Source organism: Gambusia affinis, linkage group LG21, assembly GCF_019740435.1.
Source record: "Gambusia affinis linkage group LG21, SWU_Gaff_1.0, whole genome shotgun sequence".
In the NCBI taxonomy this organism is placed as follows: Eukaryota; Metazoa; Chordata; class Actinopteri; order Cyprinodontiformes; family Poeciliidae; genus Gambusia; species Gambusia affinis.
The window spans coordinates 8,608,146-8,626,926 of NC_057888.1; the positions used below are offsets into that span (position 1 = coordinate 8,608,146).

Consider the following 18,781-nt stretch of genomic DNA (forward strand, 5'->3'; position numbering starts at 1 on the left):
CTTTGAAGCTATTGTCTCTTTGCAAGCTTTAACATGTTAGGAGGAAGGCAAGGTTGGAAACAGAATTCAGGATTTTATGACCAACTGCGTCTTGTTTCCGACCTGGCTTTTCAGTCGCTCCCACACGTTCTCCCGAGGTTCTGAGATGCCTTTTCTCCCCAGCTGTTCGAGGACTTGTCTGCTTGATGACAGCGAACGGTCGATATCATTCAGAAAAGCCTCCATGTCAGTGTGACAGTATCGGACAAAGCTGTCATTCAGTTCCTGCAACTAATTAGAAAAAACATTTTAGTGACACAAAGGATGAGAATGTTTCATTCAGATACACAATGGAGCTGTGTTTTCAGCGATTTTTGATTGTGAGTTTATTGTAATGGCTGAGGCATGCTGACAGGTTGTAGTTGTTAAATAGCCAGATCAATACTGTCATGTCTCCAACTAACATGGAGAATTGATGAAGGCCAAAAAAAACCCATAACATACAATGCTGCTAAACATTTAAATAGCTGAGGGGTTTCGCCTGTTCAATCATAAACGTTTTTTTTTTTGTTTGTTTGTTTTTTTAGCATTCTGCAGAACTAACTGCTCTAAAATCACATGCATCCAGCACTATAATCTTTAAACATTTTGTCACATTCTGAACAAAAAAGGGATAGATTAAGGTAGACCATAATTGTGAAAGAGAGGTAAAAGAGTGCATGGTTCTCAAAAATGTTTCACAAATTAAAATCTGAATTTGAATTCAGCTTCCTTTAATTTGACTAAATAAAATTCTGTGCAACAAGTCATTTTCAGATTCACTTGAAAATGAATCTGAAAATTCATTTTCTCCCCTGGAGTGTAATTTAAACTCAGTATGAATACAGATGTTTTCTGAAGGGGTCTGGTTGGTAGAGAGCATTGATGAATAAACAAATGTTTCCCACAAGTCATGCATAAGAAACACGTGGAAGAAGGTGGTCTGGTCAGATGAGACCAAAACTACACATATTTGGGACTTCATGCAAAAAAAGTGTTTCACCCTGAACCCTCGATCTTCACAGTGAAATATAGGAGCAGCAGCATAATGCTGTGGATGCACTTGCAGGGGGACAGAAATACCTGGTCAGAGCCAATGGGAAGGTTAATGTTGCTAGATACAGGAGCCTGCACATGACTCATCATCATATTCAGTACAGACCAAAAGTTTGGACACACCTTCTAATTGAATTCAATTAGAAGGTGTGTCCAAACTTTTGGTCTGTACTGTATAGCGATATAGAATATAAAAAGATTAATTTTCCAACTACTATTCTTACAAACAGAGATTTTAACCATGGCTTTTAAATCATTTCATTTTGTGAGGTTGTTTGACATGGCATCTCTTTTTAACTCCTGAAACACATCTGCCTTCTCTTATTTACAGTAACTGTCAGACAATATCAGAAATGCTGAATGTGTGCATCTATTGCATGCACACATGAACATTTAACAAGTATTGGAATAATAGTTGTAACTTTCAATTGCAATTGCATAACTCAAAAAAAGAGTGGGCTTGCAAAAGCCGAATTTACTTTTCTGTGACATACACACACACACACACACACGCACGCGCCCACGCACCAGCACGCACACCCAAATGCTCTCTCTTAAGCCTTAAGTCACAGACACATCAGAATTGCTTTACAGCTAGGCTTTTATCACTAATTAAACAAGTTTTAGCCATTCAAATGGAGGGTTTTATGTCTCTGGCTGACTTTTCGACAATCAGGGCAAACAGCACAGCCAGAGGTGAACTTTGCCTTGTCCCACTTTAGAAGTAGATGAGAGAGGGCACAGAAATGGGGAAGCGGAGGTGAGCCCAGAGGTCTTATCTCGCTGCAATCCATCTATGTCAGTACTGTCTTGCTTAATGTGTTGACTCAGGGTCGGACCTCTGTAGCTGAGCAAAAATTGAAAGCTGTGCATTGGAATAAGCTGATAAGAATACTGAAGCTGGCCTTATATGAAGGTGTTTTTCCTCTCTTCTCCCAGGGAACACCTGTGGCTTTATGATACAAAGATGCTTTATTGCCCTCTGCTATCACAAGGAAAACTAAAAGAATAGGTTTCCCATCTCACACAGGTCCCAGCTTAGCACCGACGTGCCTGTTTGCATTACAGTCAGCTAAGCAAATAAGTCTTTCCCCTGAAAAATCACGTCAATCACACCTGCCGGCGCCATGCTGCGTTGCTCTTGAAGATCATCCTCCTTTGTGACAAAAGATACGAGACAATCTACTGACCACCCACTACTTGGCAACCTTTGAGTCACACAAATAAAATGTAAAAATGCCCCTGTGATTAAAAGCCAACTTTTTAGTTTTCACTTTTCATTTCCAGATGTTCTGCCCACTTTAACTGACCAGTTGAATCGTATTTTCTAAATAAACTGAACTCATTAGTGTAAACAAAATAACTCATATTTTTGAAATCTACTAACCTAGTATCCCCAAAAATGTGACATTTCAAACTGTTTATGATTGTATGACAGCCATCTGCAAAAACACAAAGAACATTAACCATCTGAAAAACAATTTTCTGATGATTAATTATTGGTCTTAGAACAATCAATAATTAATCATCACATGGTTTTATACTGAGCATTCATTTAGTCAAAATAATGAATGTTTAAATGAATAAAAGAGAATAGAAATACCCTTTACTGTATTTGTTCAGTTGAATATGTATTTCAGAAACATATTGGATGTGCAAAACAATGCTTAGCAGTCAGTTTTTATCTTTAATTAAGATAACTTATTATGAGTAATAATCTCATATTTGTGAACTCATGGAAGAAGAGCTCTTGCCTCATTGGCTGTGTGACATCACATCTCTCTTTTTACAAAAACATGTGCTCCTGATGCCCCCTCTACAGCCCACAGGTGAATTTAACATGCATTGTGTTTTGTCAAGAACACCTAAACTGAGACCGAGTCAATATTAAGACTCTGAAGGACGTATACAATTCTAAGACTAAGAGCTAACCAATTAGAGATTATTTTTAAGAGCACTCCTATATACACAGTCCTGATCACAATTGTAAGACCAGTTGAAAAATGGCAAGAATTCACATTCTGCACTGTTGGACATTAAGGAGGTTGTAAGTAGAGCTTCAAAATGCAAAAATGGCAGTGAGACCAAAAATGAATCTCAAGTGGTCGATCTCTACTTGACTATAAAGAAGCTGACCAGATTGAATGATTCTTTTTCCTTCCTGGGTATGTGAACCTGTACACAGCCGTATGTGTTGGGTTTCAGCATTAGGTCGGAGCTAATTGGCTCAGTAAATGCTGCATCTTTGTTTATGAGACACATGAGGGAACGGTTTATGGGTGAGATGTTGGAAACTGACAAGGGAGAAAAGGTGGGACACTCTGACCCTTGCAACATATTGCAAGTCTGGACCTCATGCATATGTCGATTTCCTTAATCAGCCTCTTTGAAGCAAAGCACTCTGTGTGATTGCAACGCTCCACACAGAATGAACTACCACCTGCTCTTCACTTGACATTGAACATCCATCTGTTGGAGCTTCATCTGTCATAAAAAGGTGTGTGAGAGTAAATTTTCAGAAGAAATTCTTTCCCCTCCGTAGAGAGCTGATAAATGGTCAAGAGCAATTTTCACCGTTGTAGTCGCTGTTTATTGACGATCTCAGCTTGGACAGGTTCACTAGGTGGCAATGTTCCCTTTTCTTATGGGGTACCATTAAACATGAGAGTGAAATTATTTAAACCAACGGTCAGAGATGTATCAGTATTACTTCATCTTGTCCATCCTTTCCAGTATGAGAAATTTAAATGCAAAGAGTATCCAAAAAAATTTAATCTTTCTTCACCTCTTCAATGTCTTTCATCTTCAGAATATGGGCAGTCCTCCTGACATGCTTCAATGAATGAAGATAAAAATCAACCCAAACATGCGCAGCAGAAAGGATGCTGATGTGTTAACTGGGATTGTTGCAACTAAAACACAAAATGCTGTCATTAATGAACAAAGTATGTCATTTACAAATTATTAAAAAGTGCTTCAGAAGTGAGAGCAGATGAGTGAAGGTGCATTCAGAGGCTAGCAAGTTCCTAAAACCCACTCCTTCGTTTTGGAGATACAAAATATGCAATGGGTATGGATGTTGCATAAATGTTAGTCATTTATGCATTTGAATATTTATTTTCAGATTGGATTGATCATACAATGAAGAACTTCAATTGGGTGCACACTTCAGATTTTATTGTGCAATTTCTGTGGTTAAAATTTCACATATGGACAAGAACATACATAAAATGTCCCAACATGTTGGTAAAAAACACATTTATGGTGTGCATAAAGTTTTTGGATACTTTATGCATTTATCAACAAGTTTCTGGAACGTTTCTGGCTTGACATTTCAGAATTTCTTCCCTTATCATTCAAACCTTGTTCTAGAAGCAGCTAACAGATATAATGTTTTTATGTGGTCTCATGGGCGTACCATTCTTATTCCTCCCTCAGGCAACTACCCATGTAATCTAAAAACAGCCACTGCTTCTTCTGATCGAAGCAAAATTTGTCAATCTTTATCTTCTTGGATAAAAAAAACCAACAACCTAGAAGTAACTTGGCTTGTCCATTAGGGCAGCTGCAACTTTTAAATCGGTTTAAATGTATTGATTTTGGAGCAACTGCATCTTTCCGGAGCTCTCTCCGCCAAAGTTGATTTTTTTAAACTCCCTTTACACAGGCACACTTTTGTTCCAGCAGTGTCGATTTTAAGAGAGAACTGAACATTATTCACCCTCAAGTTGTGTTAGATGATTGTTTGATTTAGATGGTTAAAAATTTAACTGAATTTGGTTTTCCAAAATGACAACCACACATCCAAATTAGACTTGAAATGGACAAATTAGGCATCTAGAATGTTCAAACGCTAGCAATGCCTTTCAAGAAGAGTGGTTGAACAACTAAAAGTGTATATAAACTTTACTAGGACTGTATGATTTGAAATTATACTTGTATGATTTGAAATTATACCAAACTTACCTTCTGCTCCAAGAACTGGCGAGCCATCTTTTTGTCTTTGGGGAACTTGATTTTCTGGATATTTTTGTACTTTTTACAAGTAACATAGCCTCACTACTATACTTGAATACTAAAAGAAAAGAAATATAAAAGAATTTAAAAAGAATGTAAGAACATCAATAGTTAACACGTTTAAAAATATATGCTTACTATTCCCCCTACAAACGTTAGGTTGCGTGTGCTTCTCCATAAATCCAAATATCATTGAAAGGTTTATTTACCGTATTTCCATACTAACAAAGTGGAACACACATAAATTATTTCTGAAAAAAATATCTAATTTTCCTTAAACTTCACAACCATGTGCTACTTTATAATTTGCAAATTATACAAGTTTGTAATGAGAACGAATTGAACTAATTCAACAGTTATGAGTACGTGGAGTCTTGTTCCTATGGTCACCGAAATGGTGTCATCGTTAATTATACTGTTATATATCATAGTTTACCTGGTAGAACAATGGCGTCTGTGAAGTCAAGCAGCATCATGAATTGCACGTTTGATAACGCTCCCTTCTGCACATTGGGCAGCTCTTCCTACTAGAATACCACTCAAAAGCTTGCATACAGTTTCTGTGGAAAACAAGAGAGCAAGACAGAAACACATCAGAAAGGAAAGAAAAGACGTGCTGCAAAAAAAACAAGTAGTGAAACCGCTTCTGAATTTAAGATTATTTAACTGACAAGGAAAGCCTCAATTAATCTTCAGGACAACAAAGACACACACTTAAACACTTTCACCTATATAAAGATATCTGTCTGTAGCTTTCTGTGCTATTGTCCAATAAGACTGAAGGAGTCAGCATGACCCCCTGTAGGCTATATAGGATCTGCACTATCGGCTCCTCATACCTTTGAGAGAGAGCCTTTTATCGTCTGAAAGGAGACAACCAAAGCTATGAAGCTTGGTACACAAACCAGTTTACTCAGACCTCTTGAGTGCAAGGAGGAGGCATATTGATTTCCCATTGTTTTTGGCCTGACCAACACACTCCATCACCAGTGAAAGGGCTCCCCGTAGTGCACAATCTCCAAGACCCTTCGACAACCTATTAAATTACAGAGAAATGTTGAGTCTCTCTTGCTATAAAAAGGACATAAAATAAATAATTACAAAAATACTCTGTTGATCTAATTTTCTTATTACAAAAACTGTTTTTGTAATAAATCCCTTTTATATTAAGTATTAAAATAAACAAAGTTAATAAATGAGTGAATATCCCAGTCAGTGCCAGTGACTCATAATAACTGCTGTTCTAAGCAGTTTTAACAATCACATCAATGAAGTACAAGACTATACCACAATTGCATTGTCATAGTTTGAAAGTTTGCAGGAAAATGCCAACTCAACAAAGACTCTCGTCACTTTCTCTTGTTAGCAGGCTCTAATTAACTTTCTTTTGCTCTGAGTTAAACTAATATTTGCATGTGCATCTATGGCAACTGTCCTTTGTGAGGCTGGTTATTCTAGTTCCACATTCTTGAGGAGATTGGCATCTTAAAAGGGGATCAGAAAGGTGCAAAAGACAGAATGACCCTCACAGTAACACACTGATTGCTACATCATCGCCTCACAGTTGAGTTCCAAGGCAGTATGGGTAAATTTGTACAGTTGTCTACACAGATTAGAACATACAAGAACAGTGGGGGAAAGAGGGTGACTAAGGAAAATTCTGTATGTGTTGCTACCCGTGTGTGCAAAGAAACACAGCTTTCCCTAAAAACAGACACAGAAAACAAAGGGGTAAAAAAAAATTTAAAAAAAGATTTACAAGCAGCTACTGTGTTGGGGAATACCTGAGCCTACAGGCAAAACTCCTCCCTGTGTATAGCACACAGCTAAGCTGATTCTCCTTGCAGTATAGACCTTGTTGTTACCTGGATCCACTCATCTTCGGTCAATCTGTCAGTAGGAGAGGCCACCAAATCCAACGTCTGAGCTACAAACAATTTAAAAATGTCCAAATATAAATTTATTAATCACATAAGAGCGAGACATTATATTTTTGCAGTTGTAGCTTCTCTTGATCGGCACCCTATTAAGTACAAAAAACCCCATAAATGTTCAGTAAAAAAGAATTCCCACCCCTTAAATTTTCCCACATTTTGTCAAATGCCACAGAGGTACTTTGTGGTGTAAAGACTTTACAGGGATGTGAATGTCATTGTCATGAATTGGATATAGTTTAATCTAGCTAATTTATAAAGTTTAGAGTTCAATATTTTTACTTTAAATATTGGGCTTAAAGTTTTTGAGGGCCGATGTGGCAGTATTAGCTTTACAACTACATGAAACCATCAAGGCTTAAACCAAAACTTTTCAGCTACAAATGCAGTCCAAATAAACATTAACATGACATCCAATCCTGTGTTGGTGAACAAGTGTGGTTAGCAATTTATAGATGGGATAGATGGCTTCTCAGCATCTTAATTTTGGGTCATTTCATTCAAAATTGTTTGACAGAGTACAGATCTAATCAGTTTGCTCACTGATGCATAAGCTTTTGCCACCATATTCTAAAGTTTGACACTATGATGGTACTTGAAGACTTAAGGATTTCTAGGTTGCACTTGCTATAAAACAGTTGAAAGCTGCTGAGCTGAAGTCTGTGTTAAAACGTCATAATTGCTCTCCACTGTCATCCCATGCTTGGTAAGGATGAGAGGCCACGTCAAAGCTAATAACCAGCTCGATAAGGCCATAGTATGTAACTGCATATAAACTGTTCGCTGATTACCATGTCATTGATCCTTCTTGACTTCAGTTTCTGTAAAGTTTGTTTATTAGTATAATATGACAGTAATATTCAAGACTTATGTTAATTATAACTTGAGCAAAGACTCAATTCTGAACTTTTGATCTGGACTGAAAATATGTTTGTCAGAAAATTATTACATAATGAAAATAGGAAGAAATTCCTCTCCCTGTCACAGAAAATCCAGAAAGCATAAGTTGGTCGAAGACATCCCGTTCTGGAAGATCTAAACTCAGATGAAGTAGACTAACATTTAGATACTTTCGATACTTTTTCACGTAGCACTGTGAAGCGTTAAGAGGTGTTTTCTATTTAACCAATTAAGCACAATGAAAACATCACAGTCTGCAGTTAGTGGCGTCTGACAAAGAACTCAAATTACTAACAGTTATTCAGAACAAACTGCTACTGTATATTGTAGTTTTATTCATTGTTTAAGTTAAATGCTATATTCTGTGCACATATCTGTGTTGGTGATCTTTTTAAACAGAATTCCATTCTTTGAAACGAAAAGGGTCTCATTTTCACTAATGATTATTTTATTGTGAGGGAGTTGTCAGTGATCGGCTGGAACCTGTCTGAAAGGGGGTTAGTTTGTGTGTCCAGGTGACTCACTGAGCTGTCGTCAGAGTATGAGCTGAACAAAGCCAAGCTGCTCATACCTGTGCAGTGAGCTAAGAGATCCCTCCCAGGTTGCCCTTCGATGGAAAACCACGCAATGCAAAATATTTTGTCACTGATGAAAAGTCAACTTTATTTCTCACATTAAGTTTGGGTGTAAGTGTGACTTAAAAAATGATATGCAGCCTTGACTGACTTTGATGGGATCAGTCCGAATCAGCACAAACAGATAGCTAAGGAGAGCAAGGGCTGTCAATCCCAGAAGAAAACAAAGGGAAGACCTAGCTCTGTCAGAGTAGGAAGCTCCTGAGCTTCTCAAGAGGCTGCTGCATTCTTGAGATTAGGGCTAGAAAAACGCAAACCACTGCTGTTAATGCCCCAAACAAAAGGCTGGAGCAATTTATTAGCTGGGAATTGAAGCTCAGGGCTCAATCAAAGGCCTGTGATCCACATTGCCAGACCTGGAGCTTTGGTTTGTTGTTTTAAAGTAAATAATCACGCTTAAAAGATATGGCAAAGATGGGGCTCCAGTCCACCAGAAAGCCCGCATTCTTCCAACTGTCATCAGAATGGATTTTAGGGACATTGTTTGTCTTTTTGTCTGGGAGTAATGTTTTAAAAAGCTTTTTATTTAACTTCCCCCCCTCCCACACTTCTTTCTGTTTTCAGTGTTGAAGACAACTAACTTCAACATGCAAAAACTGATTAATGGAGCAAGAATTTAAAGCTAAATGTGAAAGACGAAGCTACCTGGCAAATTTGCACAGAGTCAGTGCATTGAAAAGTATTCACATGCTTTGAATTTTTTACCATGTAAACATGCATGTCAAATTTCACAATATATTACAGGAATTTTAGCTATTATGAGCTATTTTGCAAACAAAATGGTCAAATACTTGATTCTCTAGTTATGCACAGCTTGATAGAGAGAAACCACAAATGACAAAAGGTGGTCCTACAAAGTACTGAAAGTATGCAAATGCACACCACACTTTTCAGATTTTAGTTGCATTTATTGTTTTTTATTTTATTTTATTTTTTTAAATAGCCTATATCTCACTTTTGTTCAACTTCAAAATAGGTAATTCTGAACTCCTAGTACTGAAGTTTGTGATTGCAACATAAACAAAGTGAAATAGTTCAAGGGATGAGAGTAAGGTGTGATTTGCCAGGTACATGCAAGGTTGATAACTTGTCATGGAAACATCAAAACAAACTCTTAAAAGACTCATGCTACTTATCACAAATTTATAGCTACACTGCAGAAAACTGCTCTGTGCCCCGAGTTTATACATTTTCTGTACATTGCATTGTTGTCAAATGAATGATTGCGGTGCGATATAGATGAGAAAGGGCAGCCCATAATGGTTAATTAACAATTATGTCAGCCAGTGAGATGACCAGGAGACCAATCACTTTGATAGAAGACAGTGGAGGGGGAACAGAAATCAAATTATTTTATGACTTGACCGATAATGCTTCCCTAACATGACTTTAATCACTCCATGGTGCACAGGAGTCCCCCATGGCCATCTGGGAGCGGACCAGTTAGGGAAGGACAGCAAGGCTTTACTATCCTGCTGTCAAGTCCTGCATCATTGCTGAGTAAGTAAGCTATAAAAGAACACAGCCATCATTACACTCGTTTGGTTGCTTCTTGGAGAGATAGAGCTTCTAATGATTAGACATGTCCTTTGTAAATGAAATACAAATCACCGCAGGCTTTTGGTTTTACTTCATTTACTAAGTGCTACATTACCTCATACTTTGGACCTAACAATGGATTTCCTATAAATCTGCGGGTGGTTGAAATGATAAAGGGGCTCACATATCACTAGATGTGCCAGTGCTTATTAGCACTTGAGAAGTTATTGATCGAAGATTTTGATTAATGTCTGCTTGTGGCATTCAGAGGCCCATTGAAGCTTCCCCTGTTCAGCTGGCTGCTCAATTACCTGCAGTTTGTGCTGACTGCCAGCCTGAGCTCTGGCAATGCTACAGTCACTGCAGTGCCCTGATGCCCGGAATAACAGCAACTCTTCCTGCTTCCAGACTCCTCTGTATTATTTAGGCATAAATATCTCCAAACAGAAAAGAAAAAAACGGAAATGAGCATAATGTTTGCGGTGTAGCTCAAGACCAAACTGTATATACTGTATAAACTGTAATATGTTGCCCATTTCTATGTTCAAAAATTGGAAAATTTTCTTGATGTAGTACAACCAATCACAAAAATATGGAACCATTATATTTTATTTAGTAGATAAACAATCCTGTTCCATCTTACCATAGCGACTTGTAGAGTTAAATTAGCTCTGGAAAGCTGGTACAGCTGTTTCCCCTGAGATAATTAGGGGAGAAAGTTGATTTTGTATGTAGTGGTGTTCAATGTCTGCATTGATCTGTCCTAAATATCGGCCCATTTTCAGTTTAGAGGTAGAGAAGATTTCTCTCTTTAAACATAAGCACAGATTTAAATTATGTGAAAATATTCACTTGTCTTTCCTATTTGAACATAACTGGCTAAGAAAAAAGGTAAATCTGTTTCCGGCTAGTTTTTTAGTCACTGTGAACAAAGTCAGAGAAGAAGTCATGGTACCATCAAGTAGATCAGGTCGTTACAGTTGCGATACAGTAAAGCAGCTCCCACCACTACACTATCACTACCCTGGAAAATATTGTTTTTCTGAAATGCAGTGTCAGACCCAAAATAATGGGGACACATTAAAAGTTCAAACCTTCCCTCAAAGTTTTGGAGATTACCTTGAAGTCTTGTAGACAAATTTGAGATGCCTTCTTTTTGGAAGGCAATGCTTTTAAACTTGGATGCTATTTTTTGTAAGTTAGGCCTGCAGTCAGTTAGATGTTTTTTTGTTGTTGCTTTTCTTTTTACCTCTTGGGTGAGTTGTTAATGAATCCCTGGAGTAATTTTGTTTGTCTCACTATGGGAAATAGGAGTCCAAAGGTCTTAGAAATAGCTTTGTAAGCCTTTCTATACTGATAGATGTCAGTACCTTTGTTTTTGTTATACACTTGTTTTAGATACTGTCAGGATGTGTTACTTTTTCAAATCTTTTAGCCTACTTCATGTAGTGACATTGGTTCAGTTTAGTTATTTCTTGATTCTTTTGATTTGGGGTGCAACCTGAGTTTATTAATTCAAACAGTACATACAAAATAATTGTAAAGCAGCTTTTTTATGTTTTAAGGTTATCACTGTCATAAAAAGATACAGAAAAGCAAAATAAATATATTTAAGGGTAAAGTACTTTTTTACAGCATTGGATTTGTAGCAAGCTATACTTTTTATATTTTCTGCAGGGAAGTGTCATATCCTTCTATTGACAATGCTGTAAAATCCGAACATTAAACAGACGTAATAGACGAACAATAAAAAAAAAATGCATTGAGAGGTATAAGTGTCACTGTAATTACCAGCAGTTAAAGGCAAAGAAAGTGTTGAGAATCACTTTCTTAATCAGCCTGAAAACAAAAGAACATAATTTTGCTTCAGTTTTGGCTTAGTTCAACAAGCAGAGATGATTTTAGTGTAATGTGCTTCTGCAGGAATCAGTAATTTCTGGCATGGCTGCGCAGCCATCTTTCCCCATAATGGACAATAATTGAGCAGAATCCATCACTATAGCTGGAAATAGACTACCATAATGACCATAAATTGTGGCCTGTGAGGGCACTGAAAATCCAATCACCCCCGTTGTGCCTGAGAGGCATTACAACATCTGTGCATTCCCTTTTTGTCCTTACATTTTGACACCATGCTGATTACATACAATGCACACACAGTTGAGCCAAATCATACCCTTTAAGCTCACAGGGCAATCAGCTGACCTTTATGGAGCATTAAAGGTGCAGCACATGCCTGCAATTCTGGAAGAAAAAAAGGTTATTAGTGAAAATCTTGGCATTTGCCTGATGTAATGTCATTGTTCATTAATGGTTCTAGATAATATTCCTAACATCTAGAAATTAAAGTGTGCACTCCTTGAACTGGAAACACAGAGCAGTATTCTTAGCAGCTCCCAGCTGTGGAAAATTTTAGACCCATTCATCAACCTTTTTGTCAAAGAGTAGCAACTGTAAACATAATTAACTTATTTCATTTTCTTTCCTTTTTTAAAGAGCACCTGAATTAAATAAGCAGGGCTGCTGGAGACTTTTATTTATTTTTTTCTAAAACTCCACCATAAATCACAAACAGTAGCTATTTCATCTGATTGAGCTGGTGCACAGAGCTTGAAGTTTGCCTGCGCTGCTGCGGGGAATGTGTTTGTGGTGAGTCTCATAAATGCCAAGTTCTTCTGGGCAATAAGACTAAATATCACAACCCCTCTCTAGATTTACCACATAATTGGGGACTTTCCCTGCTGTCTCCTCCCTGCTACCTTACATGCACCAAAATGGATTCATATCAAGATGAAGAAGGGTAGAGAAAACTTGATTTAGCTGATATATTTTTTCTTTATATATGTTTCTTTCATCCTTTTTTTTTCTTAGAAGATTGGTCTTTTGATTGTGAAGCCACTTTACTTTGACCTATACATCAATCACACATACAAGGCTCCTAAAGTGAATGAAATTTGTGGCACTATTGTTCAAAGCGCTTCAGACAAGAAATGGGGCAGAGAGAAAAGGGGAGAAGACATCCAGCAAAAGTCCTGAGGTTGGGAATCAGACCCTGAATTGGCCTCCAAATATATGATACCTGTTATTTTATGTACTTTAGCACCAACATGGTGATTCCCAAAGTGCTCTAATCTGATACTGCAGCATTCAAAATGTTCTAGATTCTGTCAGACTGCCCACAACCATTACCATCTATTACGACTGTTTCACTAAATGAGCTACAACAACATTTAATTGTTCTCTAGGTTTAATAAAGTGCACTTGAATTTGACTTTGAACATATATATGCTCTTAACCAGCCATACAGCACAATGGATGAAAACAGTACACTGTTTCCTAGACAGTTACTTCAAGGAGAGAACAAATAGTACATAAAGAAAACATGGAATTATTGGCAGCAGTAGTAGATGCCCCCCATGTTGGTGTCATAGCCATAGACCAACATAAGGTAGCAGGTTATAAATCCTACTATATATTTATTGTTAGTGTTGAGTAAGAAGGAGAACCCTTGCTACAGTCTCAAGAGGGTTTCTTCCAGGATTGCTCTGCATTTAGCTCCAGCAACTTCCCATCAACTCTGACGAATTTTCTGGTCCACCTGGAGAAAATCATTCCCACATCATGATTCTGCCACCATCTCTTTTTAACCAACGGTTTCATCTTTTAAGAGCTTACCATTTTTTTCATTGATGGTGCTTGATATGTTGGCCCAAAAGTTACATTTTGGTATCATTCAGTCAGAACACTTTTTTTTTTTTTTTCCCGATGTTAGTGGCCTTTATTTTTAATAGTATTCTTACAGGAAGGGGGCAGAGAAAAAGCAAATTCCTGCGGACTGGGGGGGGGGGGGGGGGGGGGGTGCCTGTACGTTGTGAAGATCGAACGGGGGGGGGGGCGCGTTGCATGACTCAAACCTCGGCATCCGGTGTACGATTTTCAAAATAAAAGCTCCTCCATACTCAATACATAGAACGGACATATTTAATTATTTCTTGCGCGGCCCGGTACCAATTGGTCCACGGACCGGTATGGTTGGGGACCACTGACCTACACCACCTCCTGCATTCCAGTTCATGTCTGTCACTGCCTTTGTTGCTGGCTAAGAGCAGCAACACTGTGATCAATGTCTATTTTTCTTCTTGATGTATGAAACTAAAACACCATAATAAACTAAAATGCACTAATAAGGTAGCGAGAAACAATGATTTCAAACAGAGACAATTTTGCATTGAAATATGCAAAATTGCTGATAAAATATATAAATAGAATTCTTACTAATATTCTATTTAGAGTAATAATTACCAATAACGGAAACAATATTTTCACTATTACTAACAATTATACTAATGATTATTATTATTTTTGGAAATATTATTTTTCTTATTAGAAATAATAAAAATTACTAATAATGTAGATATTTTCACTTCAAGATGTTTTGAAACCATCAGCAGAGGTACAGCAGCTAGAATTATTACCTGTTTTTTTTTTTTATTAACCTGAAATTGTCTTATAACAATATAAATATCTTAGAAATATCAATATATCTCAACAGAAATATTGATATTTAAGTTTTAATTTCCATTGCAATATTTACCATTAACTCTCACTGACTTCAGTAAAATAACATCAGATGCGTTGGGTGTTGAAAGTGTCCTGGGCTGTTAAAAAAAGCAAAGTTTCGACAGACATATTCCTTTGCCACACATTCATTTCTGTTATCACTCACAAACCTGTGATGTGATGATTTGTGTTCCATAAGTTTGCCACTTTTTCACTCTCAACAAAGCTTGTTCTAAGTCTGCCAAACAAGAGTGTTAATCTTAGTGCTCGATGAAAGCTGGAATATGAACACATGATTTGCATGCTACTCAGTGTGCCAAAAGTAGGTGCAGCCGCAGCTGTTTTTGTTTCTACTATCTGTTTGATCATGTATATCTCTCTGATAATCTGATGAATGTTTATTTGTGGACACTCTGCTTCATTGGCTCAATGTGAAAGTATCAAGTGTCTTAGAACTGACAACTAAAACCTGTTATCACAAGGAACTTCTGCTCCTAACTTGTCATTTAGTTATTATCATGATTCTATCTCATGATTAGAAGTTCCTGTGCCAGCCTTGCAACTGGTGATATAAATGTGATGCTTGATGGCCTCTATTTAGCTACAATTACTCAGGTGCACAAAAGTGTGTGCAGGCAAATATTACCATAAAAAATAAATAAATAAATCAGCATGGCTCACATGAGAGAAGTATTTTTTAGGTCAGAGTTAACTTTTATGCCCAAGAAGCCACAACATAATTTATTTAAAAACAACAATATGTCTGTCATAATTAGTATGTACATCATTAAATTATGATGTATAAATATGATGATGGCTTTCAGGTAACACAAATGTAGTTAAATAAATGTATATTTTTACATCATATACATCATATGCTATGAAGAACATAGTAACAAAGTGAATTATTGTGAGTGATGGTTGAAAATTCCTTAGAGCAATTCTCTGTACAGTATCTTGTACAGTATTCATGCCCCTTGTTTTCATATTTTGTAATAATCAATCACAATCATGACTTTTTGAAGTTAAAAATCTGGTGACCCTCTTCATGCATCACATTGTTATAGCCATGAAGTATCACCTCATGTCTGCTAAATATAATTGTGATTATTATGGCTGATTAGTAACATTGCTTATGATGCACGAGGCATCACTTCTATGTAAAATGCATAGATTTTTCTTCCATGCGAAGACTGAAATGGGAAATATTGACTGTTGGCCTCCTCAGGACTTGCTGCCAAACAAAACAAGAGAGTGTCTCATCTTTTCTCACCTAGTTCGACTCCTGAGAGAGCAGAATCAAGAAGAAGCACATCAGACTGTAGGGACAATGGTCTGGCCTTCTTACAGGTAGCAGAGGTGTTTTGATAGCACGTATTGCCTCAAAGATGTTATTTCAGTAATCTGATTTTACTTGGAACAGAAATGAGAAGAAACCAGACTAGACTGCGTATATATATATAGGTTTTTTAAAGGTAAAATAAGTAAGAATATACCTTGCTGAAAGACAGTCAGAAGATCAAGGCTACTGAGGAGCAGTGCTGACTTGTTTACATTCCTACATGATGTCCCGCTCAAAATATCTCATGTGACACCACAAATAAATTTCAGGACATATGAAGTGGTAAAGAAAGAACATTTCTCTGATGTATATTTCGTTTCGCTTAACCTTTTGGTTCTGCTCAACAGCACTTCGCCAATCACAACAAGACGGCTCTTTGTTTTGTTTTCACCACCGACACCTGTCGCATACTTTCAGTAAGGGGACGGGAGGGGAGGGGGGGAAAGGGGCCTCCACAGCTGCCTGCTGGGAACCCAAGATGTCCCACAAAGCAGCACAATACCTGGTCATCAAAAACTGCCAACCTTTGAACTGTCAGTGCTCGAAATGACAGCATCCACAGAGGCTAAACAAGACGTGTCAGGCTAAATGAGCTGGCGTGTAAGCAGACGTTTCAGGTCATGCAACTCGGGAACCACAGACGGATTCCTTGTAGAGCGGCCCCCCTGACCATACAGAGATTTACTCACCTACTGTACACCCACACCCTGCAGTGTACACTCACATGCAGCGACTTCAAAAGGAACAAGGAGATAAAATGAATTGCAGACACATCAAGCCTCCCCCATGCCCTTTAAAGCTTAATTATACCTGTTGGGGTGATGAGAGACACATCACAGAACCTAGTGATTAATAAACAAACGGTGCATCCCATAAAGAGTCTGACAAGTCCCTGCTTATCACCCTTTCACACTCTCAGACTGCAGTGCTCATATCAAAGTATATCAAACAGGAAAGATGTTAGCCTTGGCCTTGGCTTAACCTCCCCCCACCGACCTGTCTTCCCTGTCCAAAACTCCCAGTTGTCTTTCCGTCCTTTTCTTCCACCTGTCTGTCTGAGCGTCACCCAGAGCTCCAGTCTTGGAGTGAGCTTTCATCTTTCACTGCCAGGTCCAGATCACTCGACTGGAGCTTTGTACCTGCCGACATGCTAAGTGTCACATTTGTTGTGGTTTTGTAAACAGCGTGCACCTTTTGAGAAAAATGATAAAAACGAGTTGAAGTTACATTCTCCTGCAGTTCTGTGAGCGTTGTAGTGGGAAAGAGGTGGAGGACGTCCACTTGAGGAGGGATATGTGTCGATTGAGTCTCAAAGATTGCCCATACAAGGTTTTGTCAAAACTTTCAATGACTTAAGGCAAGCAGGGTTTTACTTGCTAATTCAACACACAGGAGGAAACCACCTCTTTCATCTTTTGTTACATTACAACCTAAAAAGCTTCAGAATTATATTGGAATATATCTGCAGATCAATCAAAATTGTCCATTAAAAAGAATGCATGGTTTTCAAAACACTTTTGGAAAGTAAAACTTGAAAAAGTACATTTGTGTTTGCGTCCTATATGTCAATATTTTTTAGAACCACATTTTACTGCAGTCACAGCAGGAAGTCTTCATGGTACTGCATGCCTATACCCTTTGGGTATCAGATTCAAGCATTCCAGAGATGATGTTGTTGTGCAACTTTTAGATTAATTTCTTCTTGCACACACCCAAATGAAATCAATTATTCATCCACAGGACTCTGTAGAATGTAATTGCATGTTGAGGAGGTAATACAGGCATTTGCTACAGTTACATTTATTGAGGACTGCATCTGACAGATGCAGGACTTGAGTCTGAGATCCCTAATCTACCTCCTCTCCACATCTGCAGAGTAATTTTTCTATCTATTATTATATGTTAAAAAAAGAAAATAGCTTAGCTTTTTTAAGATATGATATGGTAAAACTGAGATTCATGTAGGGGTATCAAAAAAAGGGGGCCTAAAAGTAATGCTTTTGGACTGTGGGAGGAAGTCAAGGTACCCAGGGAGTAAGCATGGAGAGAACATGCAAATTCCATACATGAAGACTCCAGATTGGGATTTGAACCAAGGATCCAAGACAGTTGCAAAAAGCAGCAGTGCTGCCAACTGCTCCACCGCCTTTACTAATGTAAAATTGACTGTTTTTAGTTACCTTGAAAGGCAATATGTGTGTATTTGACCCAACTTTTTGGCCTTTGTAAGACTTTCTCCTATTTCTAAATCTCCTTTCCAGGCTCTACTATGACGCAACTTGCATAACATTCTTCGTGCTTTAAGCTCCTTTAATCAACCAAATGAGATTAAACTTAAGCATTTCACTCAAACAAGTTGGCATTGTTTGGTTTCAAGTGGGTGTTTCTTTTTTTTTTTACTGGCAGTTTGTGCTAAAAGAAAATGTCACCCCTAAAATAGGAAATAGCACAGTGAAGTTCAACTTGCTTCAAGGCATCATCTTGAATTTAATGTTTAGCCCAAGCACAGCAAGACTGGAATTTTGGACAACTTTATGGGAACAACTTAAAGTGCCACCAAACAATATTTGTATGATAACAATGGCTCAACTGACTTATGTAATGTGAAAGGTATAAGAAGGGGGGCCAAGATAACCACAAATGGCAATTATCCTGAGAATCTGGCTTTCCTAAAGCACTTTCGCCACATTTGGGTCATCATTCACCTTTTACGACGAATGATATTACTGTTTGTTTTGTGATAAAACTTTCAGAAATCCCATTTTGAATCACAAAAGGTC

General features: G+C 37.7%; 1 protein-coding gene across 1 annotated transcript; it reads right to left on the bottom strand.

Annotated features, from left to right (window-relative positions):
- Positions 1-66: 66 nt before the first annotated feature.
- Positions 67-17,150, bottom strand: rnf32 (ring finger protein 32). Its single transcript, XM_044105525.1, is given in 7 exon segments — positions 67-270; positions 5,041-5,109; positions 5,230-5,260; positions 5,528-5,578; positions 5,580-5,707; positions 6,924-7,018; positions 17,141-17,150. Coding segments are annotated over 7 exon segments (588 nt in total).
- Positions 17,151-18,781: the final 1,631 nt, after the last annotated feature.